General features: G+C 41.8%; 1 protein-coding gene across 7 annotated transcripts in view; it reads left to right on the forward strand.

Annotated features, from left to right (window-relative positions):
* Positions 1-572: 572 nt before the first annotated feature.
* Positions 573-25,798, forward strand: part of LOC310901699 (uncharacterized protein) — a 66,045-nt gene continuing 40,819 nt past the window's right edge. For 3 of the 7 annotated variants that reach the window (XM_083841840.1, XM_083841841.1, XM_083841842.1), the window contains exons 1-5: positions 1,914-18,484; positions 19,499-19,690; positions 20,169-20,326; positions 20,622-20,836; positions 20,940-21,250. In XM_083841840.1, the coding sequence (XP_083697966.1) occupies positions 1,941-2,765 (825 nt within the window). In that variant the 5' untranslated portion in view covers positions 1,914-1,940 and the 3' untranslated portion in view covers positions 2,766-18,484; positions 19,499-19,690; positions 20,169-20,326; positions 20,622-20,836; positions 20,940-21,250. The other 4 variants (XM_083841844.1, XM_083841845.1, XR_014586045.1 and 1 more) reach the window with 4 other exon arrangements.

Below are 25,798 nucleotides of genomic sequence, written 5' to 3' on the forward strand. Positions count from 1 at the left end.
AGAGCCGTCCAGGTGGCTCTGGTGGCTTAGAGAAGGATGCCACCTGTAAATGTGCTGGAACATTGTTTCAGTGTGACATTCAGCGTGACTTCATTTGGGTTATAGAAGCCATGGATTTCCAAGACCATGGACAATGCCAAATTTTTTGTCTGTAGTTCAAATCTGTTCATTTCATATTAGCAAAGGTTTTCTACATTGGGATCTATAATTCTGCTCAGTTATGGTCATATAAATACAAATTGACTGTAGGGGAATTATATGGGCTTTATGGACAGTAGATAAATGCAGAATTTGTTCCAACTGGATTTTTTCCCCTCAGCTGTAAATTACTTGGAGTAATAAAGCTACCAGCATACCTCTGTGAGTCCTGCCAGCCTGGCCCTGGAGGCATTACGGGGACCAGGATGGGGCTTTTCACTTCTTGGGCAACTGCATCACGGGGTCCTTCCTCCATTTCAGCAGAAATAATGAAATATTTCATGTTGCTTCTGGGCTGTGTGCTATTCCTTCCTTCAGTAGCACTTGGTCTTTCTGCCTCTTGAAGTTTCTTGGCTGTGCTGCTTCATATAAAAGGCATTAGGTTCTGTGTTGGGGAATACAAACATGAAGTGAAAAGGACTGAGGCTTTACCCTTGAAATGCAAAGGTCTCGGTAGTCAGTTTTAGCACCTTGCTGTCTTTGGAGAACACTAATATCTGAGGGTGATGTGAAAGCTTTATCACCTTTCATCTGGTAAACGGACTGGTTCAAAAAAAAAAATTGTAAAAATGTGATGAGCAAACCGTAGCAGTGTTCTGCGATGATTTCAAGGTAGTATGTTTATGTAAGGCAAAAGTTATGGTTTGGTGGTACAGAAAGGGGAACAAGCACATGATGAGAGCCTACTGCCTGCTCAAATGTACATCAGGACCCACCATTCACTGGCACAGAGTTTGCAAAGCGGCCTTTGGGCATCAAACTTTGCTCTCATGTGGATGATGAAAGTCACTTTCTCATGGATCTTTACTCTCTGCAGCTTAATAAGGTGAGGGTGGGAGGTTTTTTTTGCTGAGTCACCAAGCCTGTTGTCGAAGCCTTCCAGAGGAAGGAATTTATAAGGAATAAATTAATAAATCCAGAGGAACTGTGGGAATTAAGGAGCTAAATAAATGGATGGGAGTTAAGAAATGAAATAAATGGATGAATAATTGAAAGGTTAAAGATTGAAAAAGAGAGGAAATAAAAAAGGAAAAGGATGGAATAAAAAAGGAAAAGATGAAATAAAAAAGGAAAAGATGAAATAAAAAAGGAAATGATGAAATAAAAAAGGAAAAAGATGGAATAAAAAGGAGAAGATGGAATAAGAAGGAGAAGATGGAATAAAAAAGGAAAAGGTAGAATAAAAAAGGAAAAAGATGAAATAAGGGAAAAAGGTGAAATATAAAAGGAAAAAGATGAAATAAGGGAAAAAGATGAAAAAAAAAAAGAAAGTAAAAAAGGAAAAAAAAGATGAAATTAAAAAAAAAAAAAAGGAAAAAGATTTAGGAAGGAAAAAAAAAAAAAGGCGGCGGCAAAAAGTGCCCCGCGTGCGGGGGGCGGCAGCCGCCTTCCTCCGCGCGGCTCCGCGGGCGCGGGGCGTGCCGCGGGGCGGGGCGCGGGGCGGGCGGGGGCGGAGCGCGGCGCTGGGGGCCGCGGGCGCCCCGCGCTGCCCGCTCGCTGCGTGCGGTGAGCCCGGAGCCGCAAAGCCCCGCTGCTGCCGCTGCTTCTGCTGCTGCTGCTGCCGCTGCTGCTCCCCGGTCCCCGCGCACGGCGGAGCTGCCGCCGCCGCTCCGCGCCCGCCGCGATGCCCGCGCTCCTCCTGGCCCTGGCGGCAGCGCTCTGGGGATTCCCGGCCGGCGGCCGGGCAGCGGGAGCCCGCGGAGGTAAGGGGCGGCAGCCCGGGGAACTTTGCGGAGCCGGTGATGCCCCCGGTGCCGCTGCTGGCAGAGCGGCGGGGAAGTTTGGAGGCTGCCCCTGAGCCGGGGTGGCGGCGTGGAAACTTAGGGGATGGGGATGGAGAAGGGGATGGGGGTGAGGGTAGGGGTGAGGACGAGGATGGAGAAGGGGATGGGGATGGAGAAAGGGGTAGGTATGAGGACGAGGATGAGGATGGGGATGAAGATGAGGATGAAGATAGGGATGGGGGTGAAGATGAAGATGGGGATGAGGATGAGGGTGGAGAAGGGGATGGGGATGGAGAAGGGGATGAGGGCACAGCCGGCGACCCGCCGCGGTCCGGGCGAGGAGGGGGCTCCGGGACCCCTTGGGGCGCGGCGGCTCCGCTCTGGCTCCGGAGCAGAGCTGACTCCGAATCGGGCTCCCGGCGCCGCCGCCCCGAGGTGCGCCCGGCTCCCGGCCGCCCGAGTTGGCTCCGCGCCGCTCCGCGGCTCTCTCCTTTGCGACCGCTTTGTCGCGACCCACGCGGCTATCGCGAACGAGCGGCGGTAGCGTCCGGTGTCGCGACACGCGAGCGACCGGAGGGGGGGAGGCTCGCAGGAACGAGCCGGCTCTGCGCCCGGTGCCCGCGCTCGTACTTCAGTCAGGAGGCGAAGATCGGCGGTCGCGATGGGCTGCGCGCGATGGAAAATATTTCACGAACTTTCCGCCGTGCTCCCCAAACGGGCGGGTTGGGTTTCGGCAGCTGCAACCTGCCTCCGAGCCGGGGGAATAAAAATGAAACTTGCAAACATTTGGTGGAATTGTGCTGGAAACGGGTCTGTCGCTCCGGCCCCCCCCTTTGGAGATGAGCGGGTGCCGCTTCTTCCTCAGTATCAGTTTCTGGTGTTTCAATTTTGCATCGTTTTCCCCGTATTTTGTGTTTGTAGTTACCTTGCTTGGATTCAGCGTTTCACAAAAAAAAAATGTGCTGTCAGCTTACGTTACAATCAATCCCATCTTAAAAGGCAACATCCTTGTAAATCATACCGGCCCCAAAAGTGGGATAAATCAAATTTACTTAGAATCAACTAACTCATCATATCGTAACATCATGTCTTATCAAAACCGAGCGGAGTACACATTAGGACTTAAAAGGCGTTTTGTTAAAAAATGTCAAGTGGTCTCAACCTAAAAGGGATTCGGGATGAGGCTTCCAGGAAGAAAATTACATTTGCACATCAGATAAACTTTATGATATGCTGCAAAAATTATTGACGGTACCAAGCTGATTTTCCTTTGCGGGAGGAAATTCTGGGGCACTGAAGCGTGCTTGGCTTAATGTATGTGAAAGGTACTGAAATTTGGGATGCACTGTGGCTCGCCATTGGTAATACGAGAATTGGGGAAATGTCATGGATCGTGTTAATAGCAGTGTTGTGGTAGCCATGGTGATATTAAATATTAGTGAGGTTCTGCAGGGAGAGGTGACACCTATTAGACCAGTGGATAACATTAGGAAAAAGGGTGAGGGGAAAAGAAAACACCAACGTTTGAAGTATGTAAAGATTTTCTCTAGGTTTGCAATATGCTGGAGGAGTTTTATCAGACCGACTCTGTCCTCAGCCAGGTTACAGCTACTCTAGAGTATATTACATGACATACATATTACATTATTTTATATATTTATATATATGTATATATATATATGTATAGAAGTTGGGAAGGAAAAATCTCGTGGAGAAAGAAATGGAAATGAGGTGAAAAAGAAGGAAAAAGGCAGTCTGGAGAGGGGAGTCCCTCCAGGAGGGAGAAGTCCTGCAGCTGAGGCTGTGCTACCTGGGTGACGAGGAGGTACAGCTCGCCTTACAGTGCTTCAATCAGCCTCTTCCTGAGGAGGCTCACAACCCCATTCCCTTGTAGTTATTCTGGTAAAGAAGCTGAGAAGCCTTGCTAATGCTGGCAAGGCTGAGGAGCCCCAGGTCCCATCCCTACCTGCCCAGAGCTGGAGCTGGCAGCCCTGGGGCTGCGGGGAAGGTGCCTGGACTCAGGGGCTGGGTTTGGATAACCTGTACAACTACGTTGTGTGGTTTGGTTCTTTCCCCCAGTGAAATGTGTATCCCCAGTAGCGTTAATGAGTATGCGGCTCGTTATTAATAGGCTTGCCGCTCATTGCTTGCCCGCAGCTCAGCTTGGTGGCAAACCACAGCTGGCAGGTGCCCTGGTTGTCCTCGTCAGTGTGGTCCTTCAGGTGGTCCTCCTCCACAGGTAGGCTTTGTACCGAGCAGAGGGGTGTTCTCTGGTAAATTAAAACTCAGCCCTTTCCCCCAAAGGACGATGTATCGCATGTTCAAGTCATGCTTTGGGGTAACTTAAGCTTTTAAAGAAGGAAAAGCAAACCTTCACGAAAGCTACTCCTCTCTGGAGTCATAAAGCCTTCAGAAATTTCCATCTTTATTCCACTTAGCAGGGAATTTACTGTTTTCAGGGTGTCCTTTGACCATATTTAAGTAAGGGCTGGAAATGAATGACTTAAAATGGAGTTTTCAGGTTCAAGGTTCAGCTGACGTTAATTTGGATTACTGGCCCGGTAGCAGAAACTGACCAGGTGAAATAAATCTGTCTCCTTCTGGTGGGGGTGATTGCTGGTGGCCTCCCCTCTCCAGCAAGGTGCCCCAGCGGGTGGCAGTGGGGATGCCAGGGGGTTTCCAGCCATCTCGTTATTAGTAGCTGAATGTTTGAAACCAAGTGCACTGACCACTGCTGTGCTTCGCCAGCCTGGGCTCCAGTTTGGCAATGCATTGGGAAGTATTCCCAAAAAAGCTCTTTCTGTGCTGTGCTTCAGAGGTGCTTGCTTCATACTCATGTTTTATGTGTCTTGGACATAGATAAGTACTAATATCTTATACCCAAAAGAAATGCTTCCAAGGTCGCAGCGACATTCCTATTTATTTATTCCAAAGAACAATGCTGCAGGAAGCACGGTGTGCTTTTAAGAACTTATCTGTCACGGGAGAGGCACAATTACAGAGAAGCTTGAAGATATATCAAGGAATTTAGGACAGTGGTTAGAAGGATGTGCAATAAGAAGTAATTAAAGAAAGAAATCGTGAGAGATTTCCACAAGTGCAATTTCAGTGACTGGTTTTATGGGGCAATCAGTGATGTATGTGCGTCCGCGATTGAGTATGTGATTGCATGCACAAAATCCTGATGCTTCTGGAGACTGAGCAAACTGTGTTGGGTTTTCTCTGAACCGACGTGCGTATTCTCTCTTATTCAAGTTATTTTATGCTCAGTTCAATGGTTTTGGAGAGCTTTACTTGAATAAAAGGAAAAGTGTTAGAAGTGCACAAACTGCTTAAAAGGCAAAACTTTGTTTTACAGTTCAAAAATGTATGTTTTATATGAAAGGATTGTATGTAAACTTGTTCTGTGGCAAATCTTTTGCTAATTTATCATAGGGGTTTTGTCTGGGTTCTGTCTGGTATTCCTGTGTGTTGAAGTAGCTATTCTCCAAAGGTTTATAGAAAATCTCTTCTTACTTCACACAGTAGCTTTTCTGAAATGTTATGTGTGAATTTGAGCACATACACATACCTTTACATTCATATGGACCCCGGTCTTACCCCACTTGCTTCAAGTGGCAAAACTCACGCTAGCAATGAAATAAGTGCAGTTTGGAAGCCCTTGTTCCTCTAGAGCCTGTTGTATGTGCTTTTGTCTGTTATTTGGAGTTGAAGAAAATAGGTTTCTCTTTATTGATTGTAAAGTACTTATGTAACTTTAATTTAAGAATTTAGAGCTCTGTCTGTCTGTAGAGATGCTGGTAATCTAGGTAGTAGAAAGTTCTTGTTACAGCATCGTACTTTGAGTCCCAGCATGTTGTTTTTCCTAGTTTTTAATATATTAATTTGTCTTTAATAGTTATGCTCCTTAAAACGTAATTAAATAAAATTTGCTTAGGGAAGTGATTTTAATTGCACTAACCCAAAACACTTTTAATCATGAACCCTGAAGATAAAAATACCAGAACACAATTATTTTTATGTAAGTCATGATGACTATTGAGTCTGTGCTTAGTGAGATCTTGGGCTAAGTGCAGGCACTGCAGAATGGGTCCTAAATTTGCAAGCGTGATTAGAAATTAATTGGATTTTTAAATAACATTACTCAAATAACGACTGCGTACCTTCTGTCTAACCCACTGGTTTGTTTTAGCTAAACAAGTTTTTGGGTCTCAAATTCAGTCTATGGAAAGGATGCAAATATTTGTAAGCAGAGCAGTATTTCAGCTGGCTACTCGGTGACCAAAGCACTAAAAATTCCTGAGGTGTTGGGTAGTCCCGAAGCGAGATGAGCAGGATCATGGCTTGCCCCTGCCACCCCAGGAGCAGTGGGCAGTGCTGGTGCCGGCCTGCACGTGAGCTCCGGGACCCCAGGAACGGGATTCCCCTAAAACCCAGTGCTCTGAAGCAGATTTAGCGGGATCTAAGAAGGATCATTAGAGACAAAGATGTGCTTTTGCCAGTAGTGTGTTCACTATGCTGTTAATCTAATTTAATTGGTAAGATCCTTGTAGTAGGAAGATCTTCCTGCGTACCTGGGAAGTGTAGGTATATCTGTTATATCTTGTTATCGGGTATGTCAGGGCTTTCCCCCTATCATGTAGACATAGAATTGGGCTTGGGTAATATGTACTTTTTTATGAACCCTACCAAGCTGGAAATAAAATTGGGCACTAAAAAGAAGATTGTATGTCTCTAACAACTACATTTATCGACCATTTTGTAATAAATTGCCGTTGTGTATTAATAACAAAAGACTGGGATACATAAGGGCATTGCTAAGTAATAGGGCTTTTTAAAGATGATGTAATGCCAGTCTTGCAGGGAGGTACACTTGGAGATTTTTATTTCTATTCGGTTAGAAATCCAGTTGAATTCTCTGAGGTGGAAAAGTAGAGATTACAGTATTAAGAGTTCTAGATACGGTACATTGTGTCCTGAAATGTGCTCTTATCGCCAGCTGATGTTCCTAAACATCTCACGTGCTGCTGTCTGCTGAATAATGTGGCCTTCCAGAAGAGCCAAACTGTTGAAACACACCTTTGCTTCAGAAATAAGAATGCCTTTTTTTTTTCTTTCTTTCTGTGAGATCAATGTATTTTGGACTACCTGTTGCCTTACTGTCAGTAGAAGGTTCCTTGGTAACTTCCGTGTGTGACACTGTTGAATGACTGATGCTTCAAGTGTGATAGGATAAATGCCGTAGAGATGAATCTTAAACTTTGAGAATAAAAAAAATACATACAATTCCTCCAGGTTTTCTCAACCGCTGAGTTTTTATTTAATACTAGTTCATAAGCTTCAGTATTTTTTTTTCCTTGAATGAACAAAGGAAACGTGGGGAATGAAAACATGCAGTTTTGTTTTTTTTGAATAGTCTTATGATGATATATTGAAGGGGGAATAGACCATGTGCAAGACAAATGCTGATGCAATGCTTTCCAAATGCAGTATTTCTCCTGTGGGCTGTTCTGTCAAGGGGAGACTCTTCTGCTCACACGAGCGCACGCTCCAGCAGAACAAAAAGATACCCAGGCAATTTTCATGTAATGCTTTATGATTTTAATTCGCCTATCTGCAAACTAACCCAAAATCCTTTTGTCAACAACTTTTAAAATACAATGTTGATATTGTCAAAGAGTTTGGGAAGCTGCTTATTGTACTCTGATAGAATGGTTGTATATTCACATGTTGTTGGGATGTGCAGGCAAGTATTTTTCCTCAAATGTAATTTTTTAGGATATCTTAAGGCATTTGAGGTACCAAAATGCTACTACTTCTAATATATCCTTCTTTAAATGCGCCTCTTTGGAGAAATGCTGTGGTGTTGTGCAGGCATAAAAGTGCATGTGGAAAAAAAAAAGTTACTAATGCAAAATGATCATGGAAAAAATGGCAGTAAGTTTCTAGATGATGGATAGCTTTCCCCAAAACACCTGCCTCTTCTTGCTTGCAAATCCTGTGAAGATGAAAGAGAAGAGCAGCACAAGTTCATAGCTACTTGGATGCTCTTTTGCATATGCAAACACATGCTGATTTACCCAAAGTATATTGGTATTTGTGTAAAACTGTGTGCTTATGAAATGAAAGCATGTCATTCAGCAATGAAGCTTTCTTCTCAGGAGAATATTGTTTTTTTATTTATGCTTCACTGTGCTAACAAATAGATTATAGCCCTGAGTTTATACCTCTGAGATCAATGGATTCTTTGTTCTGGACTTGGTGGTTATGGGGTCAGGATGCAGAAGTGCAAAGAAACTTTGGATCATTTTATTAAACTATCATTGGGAAATCTTAATTGGTAGACTTAAGTTATGTTTTGTCAGTTTTGTACTACAGCTTTTATACAATAAATTAACTGTTTCTTTCAGTATTTTTATTCGGAAGTTTGATTCAGTTTTGACTTGGTTCCTTGTAGTGAACCCACTTTTGTATTTCCCACATCTAATTCTAAAATATATGGATCAAATTCATGATTGCTTTTCTCAGTTTGTAATGTTCCTCTAGAATATGAGTTACTTCATAAATTGTTTATTTTTAATGATAAATTGTCAATTTCTCATTAAAAAAAAAAAAACAAAATCAATTGTTTTGAACAGACCACCCTCTCCTGAGGTCAGAAAAACAGACGAAATTCCAGACAGATCAATATGCTGATATGTACGGTCTAGTACCTGGGAGCTGTTTGGTTGTAGTTAAACCTGGTTCTGTGTAAGGCAGACAAAGCTGGCTCGTTTTCTAGATGAAGCACTGTACTTTGCATTCAAGATGTCTAGTTACTGCTAGTTATCACTCATTTAAAGTAGCTAAGACTCATTAAAAGGAATTTAGAACACAAAATCTGCTGGATTAGAGCAGTGCAGTACAGTGGCAGGGATGTTCAACAGCAACGTAACGAGTGTGGCTCATTTGGCTTCCTACTGCCTGAATGTGATCAATAAAAATAGGGAAATGGCACCTAGGTGATGGGTGAGCACTCGATTCCTAAATTGTGAAGGTGTTTTTGTACCAAATGCTCTGACAGACTGATCCACAACATGTGGAAGAGCGTGGAAAAGTTGTCTTGCTTCCAGTGGGTTTTGATCCAGTTCCCAAATGCTGGTCTGGGATGGATTTGAGGATGGAAACTTGTCATTCAGCAACCTGGCTCCTTAGGAGTCATTGTGTGCCTATCCAGAGATGAGCCCAGCTGAGTTTCTTTGGATGGTTTTTTTCAAATGACCCATGTTTCAGCGGTATTCCAGTCATGCAGACCTTGCATACTCAGGATTTGCTCAGCTTACAGGTGGAGGTGAGCTATTACTGGATGAATGGCAGAAATACGACATTGCTCTATGAGGATAGACAGGGCTATTTCCTGCTCATACATACATATGAAGCTTTAAAAGTTCTCAGTCATATTTATAAATGCTTTTGCTGTTCTCATTCAGTCCTTCCATCATTTCTGCTTAAGCTCTGAGATTCTCTGGGGCTGGAAGAAGAGGTGATTCTGCGAAGCCCAGCTAGGGGCTGGGACTAGCCTGGGTGTTCTCCACAGCCCGCTTCCCAATTCCTTGCTGTGAGCAGAGGTGGTGAAAGAACAAGTGTAGCTGGAAAACACACACACACACACAAAACCCAGCAATTATGATTTAGAAACTGCTGTAATTTTACTAAATTGGGTCCCTTGAATGTCACATCTAGTCCACCACTTCTTGACACTTTGAAGTGCCTTTGTTCATGGGATTTATCATTTTACATACAAGTTATATGTGAAGATGTATATAAAAAAGTTTACTTTCTGTTTTGTCAGGCCATATAAATGGAACCTATTAAAGAAAAATGTAGACTTCTTTCTCTTTACTTAGTAGTGGGAAAAAATGCTCAAAGTAAAATAGGAGATAAACCACTACTATCTAGCCAGTTGAGAAATGTTGGAAGACCTGTAATCTCACCTCATCTGAAACACTTGGTTTAAAATGGTTTATTTTGTGTAACTGCACTGAGGCTTTTATTTTGAGGGATGTCTGCAGACAGAGTAGAGTTAAGGACTGGGAGCAAGGGAAGAAGGCTGCAAAACTGAATTTATTCCTCTTGGGTGCCATTAAGCCAAGTGGCTTGTTCTTAGATTACAGAAAGAATAGTGAACAGCAAATGGTTTCTTCATAGTAGTGACTTATTATAGTAGTCTCAGGCAAAACGTTTTAGGCTAATGTTAGATCATATACAGGGGAGATGAAGCAAGTTGGGACTACACAGGTGTGAAAATGTGAAAACCAAGGCACTACTCCATGCCTGTGGCTTGTCAGGCTGAATTGCTTTTACTCTTTTGTTGATGACAAAGCAGGGCTACATGAGAGCAGGGAGGTATCTTGCAGATGCTGGCTCCAAGGCTAGCCTGATCTGCAGCAGTTAACTGTGTAGGACTGCTATAAGCCACTTCAGTGAGGACGGATTGCAAGTATAAACGTGTATATTAAACCTTGGATGTACAGGGAGAGCGTGGAAGATTCTGTATATAGCAAAGCCAGGAGCACAGGGAGGGGCTGGGCAGACATAATCTCATGCCCTGACCCAAATGGCCCATTAGCACATTTTTTCAAATAGGAGCATGCTATTCAGGTCAGCGTGTGTGCACAGACCCATCGGAATGAATTCCTTCCCTTGTGCTTGCTACCTTACATTTCTTTCTTTGGGTTTTGAAGGTTGTGACTTAAACAGAGCTGACAGTACACAATATTACCCATTTACTCCGTAGATTATACTCCTCCGGGGAATTGGTGTCAGCTAATCTGCCACTTTGACGTTTTCACAGAGACCTGCTAACTGCATATCCCGTAATGCTGCAGGAGGCTGTCAGATCTGGGTGTCCGTAACTTTATTTATTCCCCCCAAACTTTTGGGAGTGTATGTTCAGATCTCTAGCCTGTGTCACTTACTTTGTCCTATGAGGAGCTTCCTTCCTGTGTAGAAATTCGGTTTGTCAGTACCCAATTTTGACCGCTCTTTGGGCAGTAGGGAGAGAGTATGAAGCAGATGGCTGTCAACATGATGACGAAATTCTGAAATACTGCTCAGACACAAACTGTGAGGCATGGTATTTAAAGCACATTCAAGCATATAAAACTGCTTATATTTCTAACACATTACCGCTTTTGCTGTGGAATGTTCTTGATACAATTCATACACTTCTGTGATAAAAAATTTTTTTCTTTTACTGAAAAAAAGCCAAACTCCCCTAACCAATTAACGTTATTCAGCAATGAGTAAAACACTCTGAACCGTGTTATGATTTTGTCAGTTAGAATCGTTAAATGCTCTTCAATGAAACCGCACTGATTTACGTTAATTGGTGGCCTGTCTTTGCACAATGGTATCGCGCTGTGTCAAATGTGCCTTGCAAAAAAAAGGTAATGCAGCTAAACGTGCCGTGATTGCTGCTCTTGTGGTGTCGACTGGTGCTCAGAAGCTGGCCAGCAAACGAATTTAAACTACAGGAGTACTTAATGTGTGGCCGTGAATTTTTAGGAGCACACTAAAAACACTTTCATAAAGTAAGTGCTAAAGGAGTAGTAGCACAACTTGGATTCTGCGTCACATTTGTAAATTAGTTGTTGGATTTAAGTACTTTATAAAAGACTTTGTATATATATGAAAAGCGTGATGTAAGTATGCAAACTTAATAGAATGCCTTTTACAGCTTGATATATCTTAAGGAAAAAATGTCAGAGCGTAATAGATCAACAATCTGTTTAGACCCACAGTGGCCATTTTTTCTAAAGATGATATAGCATGTCCTTGGTGGTCCCACGAGTAAAGTAGCACTGTGGAGAGCTGTTTCTAGAAGCCAGCTAATGGCTCTTTTTCTGATTTGGGGTAGAATATGTGTGTGTTGAGGATGGTCATCTTGAATTGGTCACCAATGACTGATCATGCATACATAAAACTAATAAGGGGAAATTACATTTAAATATTGCATTTACATTGAATTCCATTTTCTATCCTGTTTTATACTGAGCAGAAAAGTTGCCATGTCTAAATGGAAATCTTTGAATAATTCTATTTCATGTGTCACGACAAGCATTGGCTGGCCATAGGTTTTGTGTTTGTACTGTGGGCAAGCAGAGTGGTGACTGTACTTTTTCATCTCACATTGGCACCTTGGGTAGACTATCTCCATTTTTTATCAAATTTCCAAAATCTCATGCCTGGGAAAACCTCTTACAACTTTAGGAGTCCAGGTGCTGCAGAGCTTATTAGAGAGTAACAGCTTTTGATGATACAAGTGCCTGTTGAATGTTGCTTTCATTTGGAATTGCAGCCTCAGGGAAGCAAACACACTAGAAGTGGATAATGGAAACAGAGAGGCTAGGAGGGCTACTTGTTAAATTACAGGATTATTTTATTTGGTAGGGAGCAAGAAAGGCCATGTCCAGTACAAACCCAAAAATATAAACACCACAGCTCTTACTAAGTTTCCACTCTGCTTCTGAACCACAGAGTTTGCATTCCGGAATAAAAGAGCTGATGAGCAACAGTGTTTGGCATGTGTGAGTATTGTCTTTTATAAGCCATGGGAAATCAATCTTCCTTCTTTCCTTCATGAAAATACAGAACTCCTTGAAGCTGCTGCTTTTGGAAATGAATGTATTAGTGAAAAATTCATGGATGATCCAGATCTAATTTTTATAGAAATGAACGGTAATGCACTCTGGGACTGCAGGTCCATATGGATGTATTTTACATTCACCTGCCTTATTGTAGACTTAAAGAATGTTTTTTTCTTTTTTTTTTTCTTTTTTGTGACTGAATATCTGAATAACTGAAGGTATAAAACAGCTCATCCCAATAGAAATTGCTGCCACTGTAAGACACAAATGTCAGCTGTAGCACATTGATGTTTTAATAACACAAAGTAATCTCCCCGTACTTCAGTAATAAAGTTACACAGGCTCCGGTTTGCTTTCTTGTCAACATCTTTCTATTGACACTTTTCTGTCAAAAAGATGAAGTGAAGAATAAAATCTAACTCTTTTCTCTCATGTTAAATGTATTCTGCAAAGCTTTTGTGAAATACAAAGCATATGGACTTTGCAGATAGTGTTTGCATTTGGGACTTGCAGGGAAATCTATGTGAACTTTGTGCTGTAGAAATAGTTGCCCTTTAAAGCAAGCAGTTATTTTAAATAAGCAGATTTCTAAAAACTGTATTTTGGGGAGTAGTCTAATCTTTAGACCTCTTTTGTTTTTTTTTTTAGGAGCAGTAGAATATAATTATTTCTATAAACTTAGATCTCAAAATTTGCCAGTCTGCATGCCTGGATAGGTACCATTTTTTTTTTTCTTATGAGAAATCTGTTACTGTTTAGAGCAGACAGAAACCATAGTCTAGCAAACTGTCAGAGAATGTTCTAGATGGGGGCTGAAACTGTCCAATAATATAGTCCAAAAGCTCATTATTTATTAATATTTATTTTGATTCTCATAATGACATGAACATTGGTTCTAATTATATTTTTTAAAAAAGGCGAATATCTTCATAGATATCAGTCTGGTCCACAAAACATCCAAAAGGATACCGTTCAGAAGCAATAAGTAGGAGGTATGCGTCTGAATTTCATTAACTGGTAATAATATGCGTGCCTATACCTGGGGAGAAACACCGCTTAAAACCTGAGCTTCCCGCTAGGCCGGCGGGGCTCGTATCACTCGCAAGGTTAGGCCTCCTGCTTCGCCGTCACGGGTTTCTGTGGAGAAATGGCTGGGGTAAGCTGCTGCAAAACTGCCAACATCTGCTAAATTAGGTGTAACTTTTAAAGCAAAATCCCTGAAGAGCTGGGGCTGCGCAGAGCACTGCGGGAGAAGTTTGATTTCAGCTTCTGCTGCGTGTGGAGCGGCAGTGGGGCAGCTGGGGCAGGGTTGGTTGTGGAGGCCTTCCTCATGAGTGCAGCAGGCTTTGGGCCCAGATCAGTTCTTTGTTCAATCACAGCTATGTAAATATGAAAATACAGAAAATATGTAGGTCAAGGAGGGGAACATCGTATCTTTTCAGGGTGGTGATACCAGAATAAGGGGTCATAGAGTGGGGGGAAAATCTTTCTTCCCATATTTGGCCTTGGTAGCCCATCGTTTGCCAGACCATCTGACCTGAGAGCCAGAAATGCCTTCTCTGCTGGAGGTGGTGACAGACTTCAATTTGTCTGAACCAAATAATGAGGAAAAAATGAGCACACCTTGAGCATGGCAGCATAGCCCTTGGGGCAGATGCTGCTCGTCATTCCATGCTCTTGTTGGGTGATGCTAGCGCTAGAGATTGCTGATGAATTTCAGTAGCAAAGACTAGGAGAGGACAGGCTGGTAACAGCCTGGGGAGGAGAACTTGTATCCCAGAAAAGGGCAAAATGTTGCTGAAGAAGAGCAAACCAAGGGATTTCCTTCCCTGAGTGCTTGCAGTTAGGCCCTGCCCCGTATGGAGAACCAAAGGGAAGGCTCCATCAATCTTGCTCTTATTAAATTGGCACAGCTAATGTATTCTGCTAAAATGTGTTCATCATGTTGTTTAAAACAACCAGGTTAGAAATCTACTGAAAATAAATGAAGATTTATTATTTTCAGTGTCATTGGGGCACCTAATAAAGGATTGGAATACTAACTGGAGTTTGTGAAAGGAGAAAAAAAAATGTCCTGGTGCCATTTAATTAACTGTCTGGCCAATATTTCTGCCTTTTTATTGAAAAATCTGTACATTGCAACTGGCTTCAAGTATACTCCGGGACAACTCTGCCAACAGCCAGCAAATAAACACATTAAAATACAGACAGTCTTGCACAGCTCCATGCATATCCAATAAAATCACACCTTGAGCTGCAGAGAATTTTTTTTTTTGTAACAAAGCAGCAAACAAGAATGTAATAACTGCATATTTAATTATAAAATAATTTAATAGAAGACGGTTAATATTTTTTGTAATCATAGACGAAATGTCTCTTGTGGAGTGTGTCATGGGGGACAACTAAGGTCAGTGAAAATGTGAGCAGGGTTTTCTTCTTAACTTATGGTTTAGTTGGTTATGTTCTTTCAAAACTACTTAAACTGAGTTTTTTCCTTTAACCATGTATTTATTTGCCAGTATTGTTTCTGGATGACTAATGTGCTTTTTGAGGAAAGCTTTAATAAATTACCTTCATTTTCTTTAGATTATGGGAAGCATGCACTATTCTCTCATTTTAGACGGGGTGTTACCTATTAATATGATTTCCAAACAATGTTCTGCAGTTCAGGTCTCTTCCATGGAAGTTAACTAGGTACATTTCTTCTGAAGTAAGACATCCTGGAAGGCAGCTGTAAATAACCTGTTACGTGCAGCTGATACTGCACAGATATTTTTATTACTTTTTCTCTACATCATATTGTTCTAAGTGACACTGTGATCTTTGATCGCAAATACAGGAGCTGCAACCCTTAATTTCTACAAGAGCTACTAGAGTAAAGGAAATTCTGGGTTTGTCACTCAGGCCAAAAGAATTGGTATCACATAAGTAGTTTGGTTTTTACCTTAATGCTGAGGACAGCATCTTATGGGCAGAGAATATGTAAAGCTCAGCTTTTTTCCTTAGATCCAGCAAATGTATTTGGTGATTCATTAATGACATGTCAAGTGATTATATTTTGGCGATATGGAGGCCAAGTTGGGAAGAGTTTAAAAGACAACTAAAAGAAATCAGTCTAAAAGTACCGAATTACCTCTATTACATCTCTCACAGCCCTTGCAGCCCTGCTGGTCTGGATTCTGGCGGTAACTCTCGAGTTGAAAGGTTAATGACTCATTTTCTGAGCAGTGCAGTTTTCTTTCATTTTTCATCTACAATTATCTCCACTGCTTTAAAAACCTGAAAGGCACTTCCAAAACGCATTGTACTCATGTGTTATTGCTGTCAATTAAAGTTATTAAATCATAGATTTTTAAAAGTGAAATCCAAATACGCATTAATATATTTCTGTCGTTGCGTTGCCACTCCATTATGGAAGTCACGAGTGCAGTATTGAGGCAGCTCTAGAAGTTGGTGGATATTTCTGTCCATGGACCCAAGTGTTCATTTGAATATCCATTTCAGGAAGAGCCTTAAGGGTGGCAAAGCTAGGGAGAAGAAAGAAAGCTGTTGTGGGCTGCTGTCGCAGGAGTTCGGTGTTGGGGAGAATTAGGGTGGACAGATGAGTTGGCCATCCCTTGCTTGTAGGGGTATAGGGGCAATAAAAGACGAGTAAAAAGAGGCATATTAAGAGCCCTGGTCAGGGGAGTGATAAGGACAAAAAAGGAATTTCTGAAAAGTTGCAAACCTTGTGTTTGAAAGATTGAAATACTCGTGGTGGTTACGGGGAATGGAAGATGAGGGCAAAAGCCGAGTTTTTCGCAGCCGTTTGATATGGTGTTTGCGCTCCTTTGCGAATTCCTTAAATTAGCAATTTCACTTTTCTGTAAGTCTCCTGTACTTTGACTCTTAACTGAATTAAGTCCCATTATAAATGACATCTTTCCAACAGTTGGGATACAGGTTAGTGCTCCCAAGAGGGGCAGTTTAATGAGGTTGTTGCTATGACAGCTCAGCTTCAGGCAGCACATGTGCTGCCTCAAAATACCCTCTCTCCCCTCAAATATTGCAGCAACTTCTGTGAGTGGATTTTTAAACTTTGCTCTTAGTGGAATTCAAGCACAGCACTTCATAATTCTATTTTCCTGATGATAATGCAGCTGAGGTTTTGACAGTCCATGCTGTTTGTTTCTTTATTTCTGAGATGTTAATAGTAATGCATGATTTGACAAGTAAAGGAACTACAAGGTGTTAACTGTATAGTAATTTTAAAGGATGCTCTAAGGGCTAAGTCAACAGATTTACAGAAAGAACTGCCACACGCACTACACTGTTTACAGTGAAAATGTATTGGGCCTGTCTTTCTTAAATTCACATCAGAGAACGTCTCAATGGATGGAAATTATTTATTATTTACTACGGTAACTGGAAGGAATACAAGCGTTCCCATTACACTGCAGCCTGTAAGCTGGTACAGCGATTCATCTCGTCGCGGGAGCTGGCTGTGGTCTACAACGTTGTGTAATGTCTCACAGTTTCCCAGAGATGTTAAATCAAGCAGTTATATTTTTCAGGAAGGCTGTTAGCACAAGTCTGATGATGGCTGCTGAAGAGGCAACGTGTACGCAGGGTCAGATGGTGACAGCCCCTCTGACTGTGTCTGTAACCTGCAGCAGGACAGGGTTTGGCCATGGGGATGTCCGGGCTGGCACCGAGGTTGTATTTGCTGGACTGTTCCTGCCTGCCCTCACATAGGCTCCCTGGATAGGACTCATCTTGGAAAGCAGTTCATCCTATCCCTACCGTTCTCTGCTGGCTCTCTTCTTGTCTATTACCAACTTTTGCATGGTTAAACCTGAATGAGGTAGTTCTGAGCCCAAGGTTTTGAACCTCAGTGTGGTCCAGAATAGTGTTGCTACTTGAATTTTTTATTTATTTATTTTTTTAAAAAAAAAAAGGCAAAAAGCTAGTAGCAAGTCTGAATTGCTATTCCACAATATTATCCCATGAAAATATTTCAGGTTGTCAGTTTTCAGGAAGGACGGTGGCAGAGGAAGCAGTTGCTGTTGCGACTATTTCTCTGTTGCTGCTCGTCTATGAAATGGGGAAATGTCATGTTTAAACTCAAATGAGCAGCTCTGAAATGTATTTCTGCTGCCTCAGTGTTCTCTGGTTGCTTTGTAAGTCGGGTTGCTCCTCATTGTTCTGTCTCCTCTTCCTTCCAAGCTTTGAAAGTGAGTTTTCTTAAAGATATGACTTCAGCATATAGAGAGGAGTCATACTCAAATCTGACATGACCTATATAAACATTGCTTTTTAACACTGGCCTGGAGTTCACTGGTTCTGCTAAGGATGAAAAGTTTTTTGGTTTTTTTTTTCCACTTGATCTGTGTTCAGTGTCCGTGTCTGCTTGGCTGTGAATTACTGCAGGTGTATCTCTGCTGCCATGAGGCTGTACCCACCGCTGGGTGCTGGGCCACCTCACTCGCTGTTGGAAACAGCTCTGTCACCCCTGATCTCAGTGAAATTCAACCCAGGGAGATGCTGAGGAACTACTTATTCAACCCCAGCAAGCTTTTCCTTTTTGAAGTTAATTGGCTTAAAAGATTTTGATTTGCTGCTTCTTTAGAAACTGTGTGCTATGATCTGGATTTTTTTTTTTATATATCTTATTGTAAGTAAAATACCTTGATACTAAAGAGTAAAAGGGCTGGCTATATAAATCACTGCTTCATTGTATTTATTGTGCTAGTTACTTGGCTTCCAAGTATACTAATTTTTTTGTAAATGCAAAATCATTCAGCTGTATCCAGATGAGTTCAAAAGATGCTGATGAGAACATTTGTTAAGGTTTTCAGTGGGTTCTGATAATGCTGTTTGCCATAAGCGTGCTTGTTCCAGTTTCTTTCAGTGACTGAGCAGGAAAGTGCAATTTCTGTGTACTTTTAATGACAGGTAAATAGGTTCAAGTATTCCACCCCATATATACTTTCCTATTCTCTGTATTACTTCTTTGGCTTTTATTCCATGATCACAGTTTTGTTCCCTTTGGAAAGAAGGGGGACACCTGCTAATCTCCATCTCACCTGACTCCCACCCCCAAAAAAAACAAACAAAAAACCACAAAACCAACAAAACCACCAGCTCCCAGACAAAAAGAGACCAGATGCAAAGTGCGAGGAGCGTGGTTTTCATTCCGGCATCTTGTGATGAAGATTGCTACGAGAAGAGAAAACATGCTGTGATTTATTCTCACGGCAAAAAACTGCGAATGGAACAAGAAGTACAGAAATCTCAATATGTTGTTGCTAATACAATTTACATTTAGAACAGTGTGTCCTCCTTCCCCACTACGCTTGGTTTAAACATAGCTGAATTAAAGTGGTCTATAGGCAGAGCTTCTTGAACTGCAGTCCCAGCCCTCACTAAATGAACATCTAACACTTGGTGGTAACCATGCAGCTTCTTGAAAAAAGTACTTTTCATGTATTATATTTGCTCTGTGGTTATCTCCACGTATAATAATATCAAATTACTATGCTGTCTCTCAAAGTCCTAAATCGTATCATTCTTACACAGACCAGAAAATTACTTGTACTTAACAAAGATATGTTTATCTGTATATATGTTGTGGATTTTAAATCGAACAGTTCCAGACATAATTTTCGTAATATTAGCTAATCCATCTTTAATTAAAATGTTAATTGCTAATCCAGATATTACATGTAGAAAAATCAGCCTACAGTAAACTGCAAGTTATTTGCACAAGGACGAAAAACGTGCAATTACACAGCGGTCTGCTCTTTGGAACTGCAGGGTGCCTGTCTGTAGGTACGGGAACCCACTAAAACGTACTCTTGATTTAGAATATAAATTATTTCCCAACCCCCAAAAAAGAGGGGAGATACTTTAGTGCTAGAAAAATTCCCCCTTCAGTCAAAGTAGGGCCTGAAATACTGTTTTTTTTAGGGAGATTGTTGCCCAGGATGGGTTACTCCAGTGCTGCTGCAGCTGTGGTTGCTTCTGACAGTTGCTCAGCTAGAAAATATTGCTGAAATCCCGTCTGCTTCAGCGTCCAGAACAAAACTCCCTCTGTGTCGGAGCGATGCATTTCTGGAGTCAGATCCACTCCGTCTCATTTCCAGCAGAGGGTTGCAGAAGGTAAAGTCAGCTAGACGAAGGTTATGCTTGCGTAAAAAGTGCACTGAGGTTGCCAGCTGGTTTCAGAGGGCTGCGGGGAGAGGCTTGCTCCTGCTCCTTGTGGCAGAGGTGTGGGCAGTGCTGTGAGGCTCAGCTCGCTGATTTCTGGAGTAGCTGGCACAGGCAGCGGCGGCGTTTCATGATCTGAGCTGGGAAGCCTGGAATTGCTGTTGTTTGTGTGGCTGTGTACCAGTAAGTCTCTTTTGGAGGCGGGGGGAGGCTTGTCTCATTAACAAAAAATTACAGTGGTAGTGACTGAAAACTTGTTAATCATAAAATATTAGGAACTGCTTAATTGCTGAATGGAATGACGCACGGTGCCTCATGCCTCTGAAACTGATTGATTCAGATCTCCTGGCTGTGCGTGTGTTTTTCATCTGTCATTAATAGAATTGCGAGGGTCAGTGTAATTCAAATCTGTTTTTCATATCTTTTTCAGACTAGTTGTATTCAAATCGGACTCGTGAAATCATCCACGACTGCAGTCAGATATATATTAAATGAAAAAATAGACTTACCTACGGAGTGCCATCTGTTGATTTTTATTTAGAGAAATCTTTTTCATAAATCTGTCTCACAAGAAGTATATGCTAATAGGTAGGCTTTTGAATATATCCTCGCCTTTCTCTAAAACCTGAAAGGAAGAAAAACCAAAAAAACCACTACAACCATGTAAAACACCGACGACCCCTAAATGCTATGAACAAAAACCACGCCTCCTAATTCCAGAAATCTTCACAATCTGTTCCTATTTGGGGTTTGTCTCAATGCCATTGGAAAGATTTGAACTTTTTGATTTTGGATGTGCTTTTTCATATTTTTTTTAACCTGTTCATTTTCCATCAAAGAAGGTCACCTCTTCACCTCTCTTCAAATCTTTCCTCCATTTCAGACCCCGTATTCCAGTGTTCTTTGCCACTTGTGAAAGTCACTTAATCTCTGTTTGAACCTGTACCTGATGTGCTCCAGCAGCACGGCTTCTCTTAGCGAGTTCAACCAAAGGGATCAAGAGGAAGATGCCTTTGACACTTCTGCTGTACCAGGAGGATGCAGCTGCTCCTTGGCTGAGAGCTATGAAAGAGGTTATTTTAGGAGCGATATGGATTTGTATGTATCGCTTTGGCATGGTTTGCAGTCATCGTCTTTGAGACGTATTTGAATATCTGCTGTTGATGCATGAATAATACTGCTATTTATCACTTGTTTTCAGGCAAGAGAACCGGCCACTGCCACCAGGAGACTCACTCTGCCTGCCTGCACGGAAGTTGGGTTTGTTTTGGTTCCTTACAAGGCCAGAACAAGTCTAAAACAACACAAAACAACACAAAACAACCCAAGCTCTGCCACTTTCTCAAGGTCAGGTGGTGTTTTCGAGCTGTGTCACTCGGTCAGGCAGAGCCCTTGCCCAAAGAGCTTGCATCAACTGACCTGTCCTAGTGAGCTGCAGCCAGGCTCCTGGGGGAGCTCTCGTCTTTCCCTCTGCTGGGTCCTTAAACAGGAACAGTGAAATTGTGCTACCTGGTGAGAATGAACGTGCTGCCCTGCCCATGGTATCCTCATTTCTGCAGCCTGTTTGAAAACTGGTCTTCTCCCCTATGGTCTCCTAATGTCCCATCTATGGGATGCAGGCGGGATGCTGGGGCTCCAGAGCAAGTTCACTTGTGCCTGAATTATGTTATGTCCTTTTGGTCTTAGCTAGGCAAAGTGGATTAAGAATTATTTCTTCTTTGTCTTGTGCTGTAGGCTAGGAATAAAAATATGTAAAGACAAATCTGCTATTACAAGGATCATCTGTGTGACGGGCTGAGCGACAAGGTCCGGGATTGCTGAGAGTGTAGAAACTAATGTACATGTAAAACTGATCTGCACAAGATATTCCCAAAGTCATTATGCAGTGCATAATCTTACAAATGAGGGGTTATATAACTGCTTTCTCAAGAATAATATGTCTTTCTCTTACTTTGCCTTTGCAAATTTTTAAAGTTCTCTTCCTAAGTAGATCAGTTACAAAAAAATGACAAAACGCATAGGGGTTGTATTGTGAGCCAGGGATTAGCTGGCGTGGGAAGAGGGATGCATTTAGGAACAGAGCACGCAAGTCGAGGCTTCTGCTCAGAAGAGACGAGGACGCCTGCCCCATGAGTACGAGGGATTGCTGGGCTCCAAATGCCACCTCTGAAGTGGGCAGGGAGATGCGTTGGGAAGGGGTGCAGAGGTGAGCCAGCTGGGCAGCAGTTGGAGTAGGTGTCTAAAAGGAATAAAAGCTTCTGATACGTGATGAAACAGGAGGATGTGAGGTCTGACTCAAGTGTTCTTAGAGGGTAAAGTAGCCAGAGGAGTCCTCAAGTTTTGAAGCAAAAAAGGATTAGGGTGAGGTGGTTCTGGGGAAGAAAAGGACAAATGGAAAGTGGGAGATGGCCTTAATTTCTCCAGAGTGCTTTCTTTTTCCTTGTTCTACATAAGCAGATTCACTCTGGATCTGCAAAGCTTTCACATTTATCTTGTGGTAACGGTCCCCAGAGCTTCAACCTTTTTACTAAACTACCTTTTAAAAAAAGCTGTAAGTGAAAGTTTAACAACCCCTTTCCTCCAATAAAGATTGTTCAATAAAATCATAACTGTGTATTTCTTGGCCACAATCCATGTATCTGATTCCGCATAGATGCGAGGCAAAACCTGCCAAAAGGCTGGGAGGAAACCCGCTGGTCTTGATGTAGTTGGTGTTGAGCTTTTTGCTTATTTTATCTTTGTTCTTCTCCTCCCAATACTTTTCCTACATGTACTTTTTGGTGAAGTGGAAGTTTGGGAGATGATCAGTGTCTCTGGTGCATGAGCCCTGTCTTTGTATCTGATAGTTCACATATTCTTGCCATGCGTATCTTGATGGAAACACTTTTAAAGCTAGTTTCTAATATACCGTACCAGTAGGTTAATTATTTGAAAGCTCTTTATGACCAAAAAAAAAATAATAAAATATTATGTACTCATATCTGTGGGGGACTTTGGTTTTTCTGCAGCTGGTCTTGGACCAGTCTGCCATCAGGCAGCATTGTGCACCTCTTCTAGCCCAGGTGTTCCTCTTCAGTCTTGTGGTTAGCCATTTGCTTCCCATTATTATCTTTAAAGTCCTTCTACCTTTATATTTAGTGTTACACTTGTTGCTATTAGTTTAGAATTTCCTTTTCATGTAAGCAAAACTCTTGCTTTGCTCAGGCAAACCCTCAAGACATAAAACCACGAGCATGGTTCTAAAAAAAAAAAAAACATATAGAGGAAATTTCTCCCTCTAGAAATATATCTAATAATTGTGTTCAGATCTCTTCAGTGGTATAACAATGCTTTATAAGTGCCTTCCCACTGTGGTGATTTCTAGTTCACTTTCAAAAATCTGGCTTATTTAAAATGTTGCTATTAATAGCTTTCTGTTGGCAAAATGAAAGATAAGTCCATGGGATATCCAAGTTAAGCAGGGCACCGGGTTTACATTGGGTTTGTGCCCAGCAGCTGCTGATCCTGAACTTCTACAAAGAAGCCGTGCATTAATCAGGGTGTAACCATGGGGACAAGTTCCGTGTTGATATTCTCCCTGTGCAGGGGTAGTCGCCGTAATGTGACCTGTAGAGACAAATTACGTAATTCCTCCGCAATTTGGTGTGATCACGGGTAATAAGGCACCAATTTCTTGACTACCTTGGGGATACGCTAATGCTGTTGTTGCCGACTTTTCCTGGAAGAGTTGAGGAAAATGCAAAGACAGCATTTAGTGAATTAGGGCTCCATTTTTCCGCAAGGTGCCTCTGTGATTGCAAAAGTCCCAAATATCTAAATATACACCAGAAGTACGGTGCTTCTGGGCGCAAATTATATGGTGATGTGCGCACATCATCTGTGTTAAAGGTGCAGGGAAAGAACAACTGGGCAGTATTAGGGAGAACAAAATTGTTTAATTGGACTTCTCATATTTATTTTTAGCTTGCGAGATAATTGCTTCATTAGGGGCGATAGCTTCTGATTTTATTATATCAGTGTTTATCAGAACTACACGCGGTTCCTGGAAAGCTGTAAGCGGTCAGAAAAGCCCCTTGGATGCTCAGAAATGGCCACTAAGAAAGGAATAGTTCGAGTACGTAAGTGTGAGGTATCCAGAGAAACAGCCATTTTAGGAGGGACAAGGACCATTTCGTGGTTTAGTTAAATTAACAGCACCACTTCAGTTAACTTGGTCCTACATCTAGAGCTCTTAAAGATGCCCATAGGAATACGTGAGTTAGTTTGTCTTAATTGCCTTATTTAATTTGAATGTTTAAATTGTGTTTCTGTCTTTAATGCAGCCACTCTTTTTTTGCTGAAAACACTTTCTGATATGGATTTGCATGTGTGCTTGTTGTGTGTGCTCACTGGTTTGGTTCTCCTCCAAAGATCTTTTCTTTTTCCTCCGAAAAAAAAATAGTGAGAATTAATGTGTTGGCAAAACCCAGCCCTGACTTCAGAGAGAGTTGTGAATAATGAATGCAGGATCTTTCTCTCGCAGCACTGGCACTAAAACATCAGCCAGCTTTTTATTAAAAATGCTGCATGCGTCCTGATGCCCCCAAAAAAGAACAATTCAAGTGCAGAGAACTCCTAGACCCTGATCAGCCAATATATTTAGTGCGAGTGGACAGATGGGACCTGATTTGGTGTAAACAGAGTTTTGCATTGGCTCCGACAGCTCTCTGCAATGCTGCTGGATCAGGGTTTAACATTCCTGTAGAAGAGACAAAGTTAGCTTTCAAACAGAGCTAGTTAAAAGTAAAAACATGTAGCAGGGGAGGGGAAAAAAGACAGGATTCTCGCTTCGTTTTTGTACTCTTTCGGCATGAGGTTGTGTAATTGTTGATGCCCCTCTGTTGGTCTGTAAAACAAATGTATCGGACTTGGCTAATAGCTGCTTAAATGTGATTCTGGCAAAAACAGGCAAGAGTTTGGTTTGCTCTGCCTGAGGGAATCCTCCTAAAGCATCCTCTTGAAGTCAATGGGAGCTTTGTCATTGACTTAAAGATTAAAGGGTTCAGTGAGGTGAATTGACTTAAATCAAAGTGATTTAGCTGTGATTTAAACCAACAAGCAGAAAACTTTGATTTAAATAATTGATTTTAATCTTATTGTGAATTTATAGTTTTAGCTGTTTTAAGAGAGGCAAATGCCTTGAGTGGTGTGTCAGTTTAAATGTAGTGGTTTGTGACAAAACAGAAACTTGGCTGATGTGTTTTAGGAAGCTAAACCCCAAAAAATATTATATGAATACAAAAACTGAAACGCTGCTCTCTTTCCGGTTATATGGGTCTTTTCCTGACCAGCTCTGAATTCTAGCTTAACCTTTCTTAAATTCTTGCAAACTTATCTCCTGTTTTAAATCCTATGATTTAATTCAATGCTGATTCATTCTGGAGTCATATATTAGTTCTTATAGGCTTTTATTGTAGCACTGGACGTGATCCCATGCAGTCTATTCGCCATTAGGAGCGGATTTTCATGGACACTAGAGGGAGCACATATCGTTTTAGGAAAGTACAATTTTTTTTTTTTGACCTGTCAAACCAGAATGTTCTAATCAGGCAACGGTATATAGTGATACGTAGCAATATATATGGTGTTAATAACCAGCTTTGTGCATCTCAGGTAATTCATCATGGGGAATACATGCAAAGGGTCATTTTAAGAAAAAACTTTTCTAAAAAAAAATATATTAAAAAACAATCCCACATTTTCAAGGGCACAGAAGTGATGCGGTGTTTTCTTCAGATACACACAATCAGGCACAAAGTGGGAAGCAAGTATGGGCAGATTTCAGAAATATGCTGCTTTCCAGTGAGTACTGTGGTGTGTCCGGATGGAAGAGGGACGGAGATACCAGCAGCATCTGCCTGCTCTCCTGCTGAGCTGTTGTTTCCCTTGTGGCTCAGTGGCTTCCTTGCCCTGGAGCAGAAATCTTGGGAGTAAAAAAAAAAATAAAAAAAAATCTGGGCAATACAGACACAAAATGGAAGGTTATTCATGAAATTTCTAGAATACGTAGGTAAATAGGGA

Source organism: Anser anser, assembly GCF_964211835.1.
Source record: "Anser anser genome assembly, chromosome: 6".
Classification (NCBI taxonomy): domain Eukaryota; kingdom Metazoa; phylum Chordata; class Aves; order Anseriformes; family Anatidae; genus Anser; species Anser anser.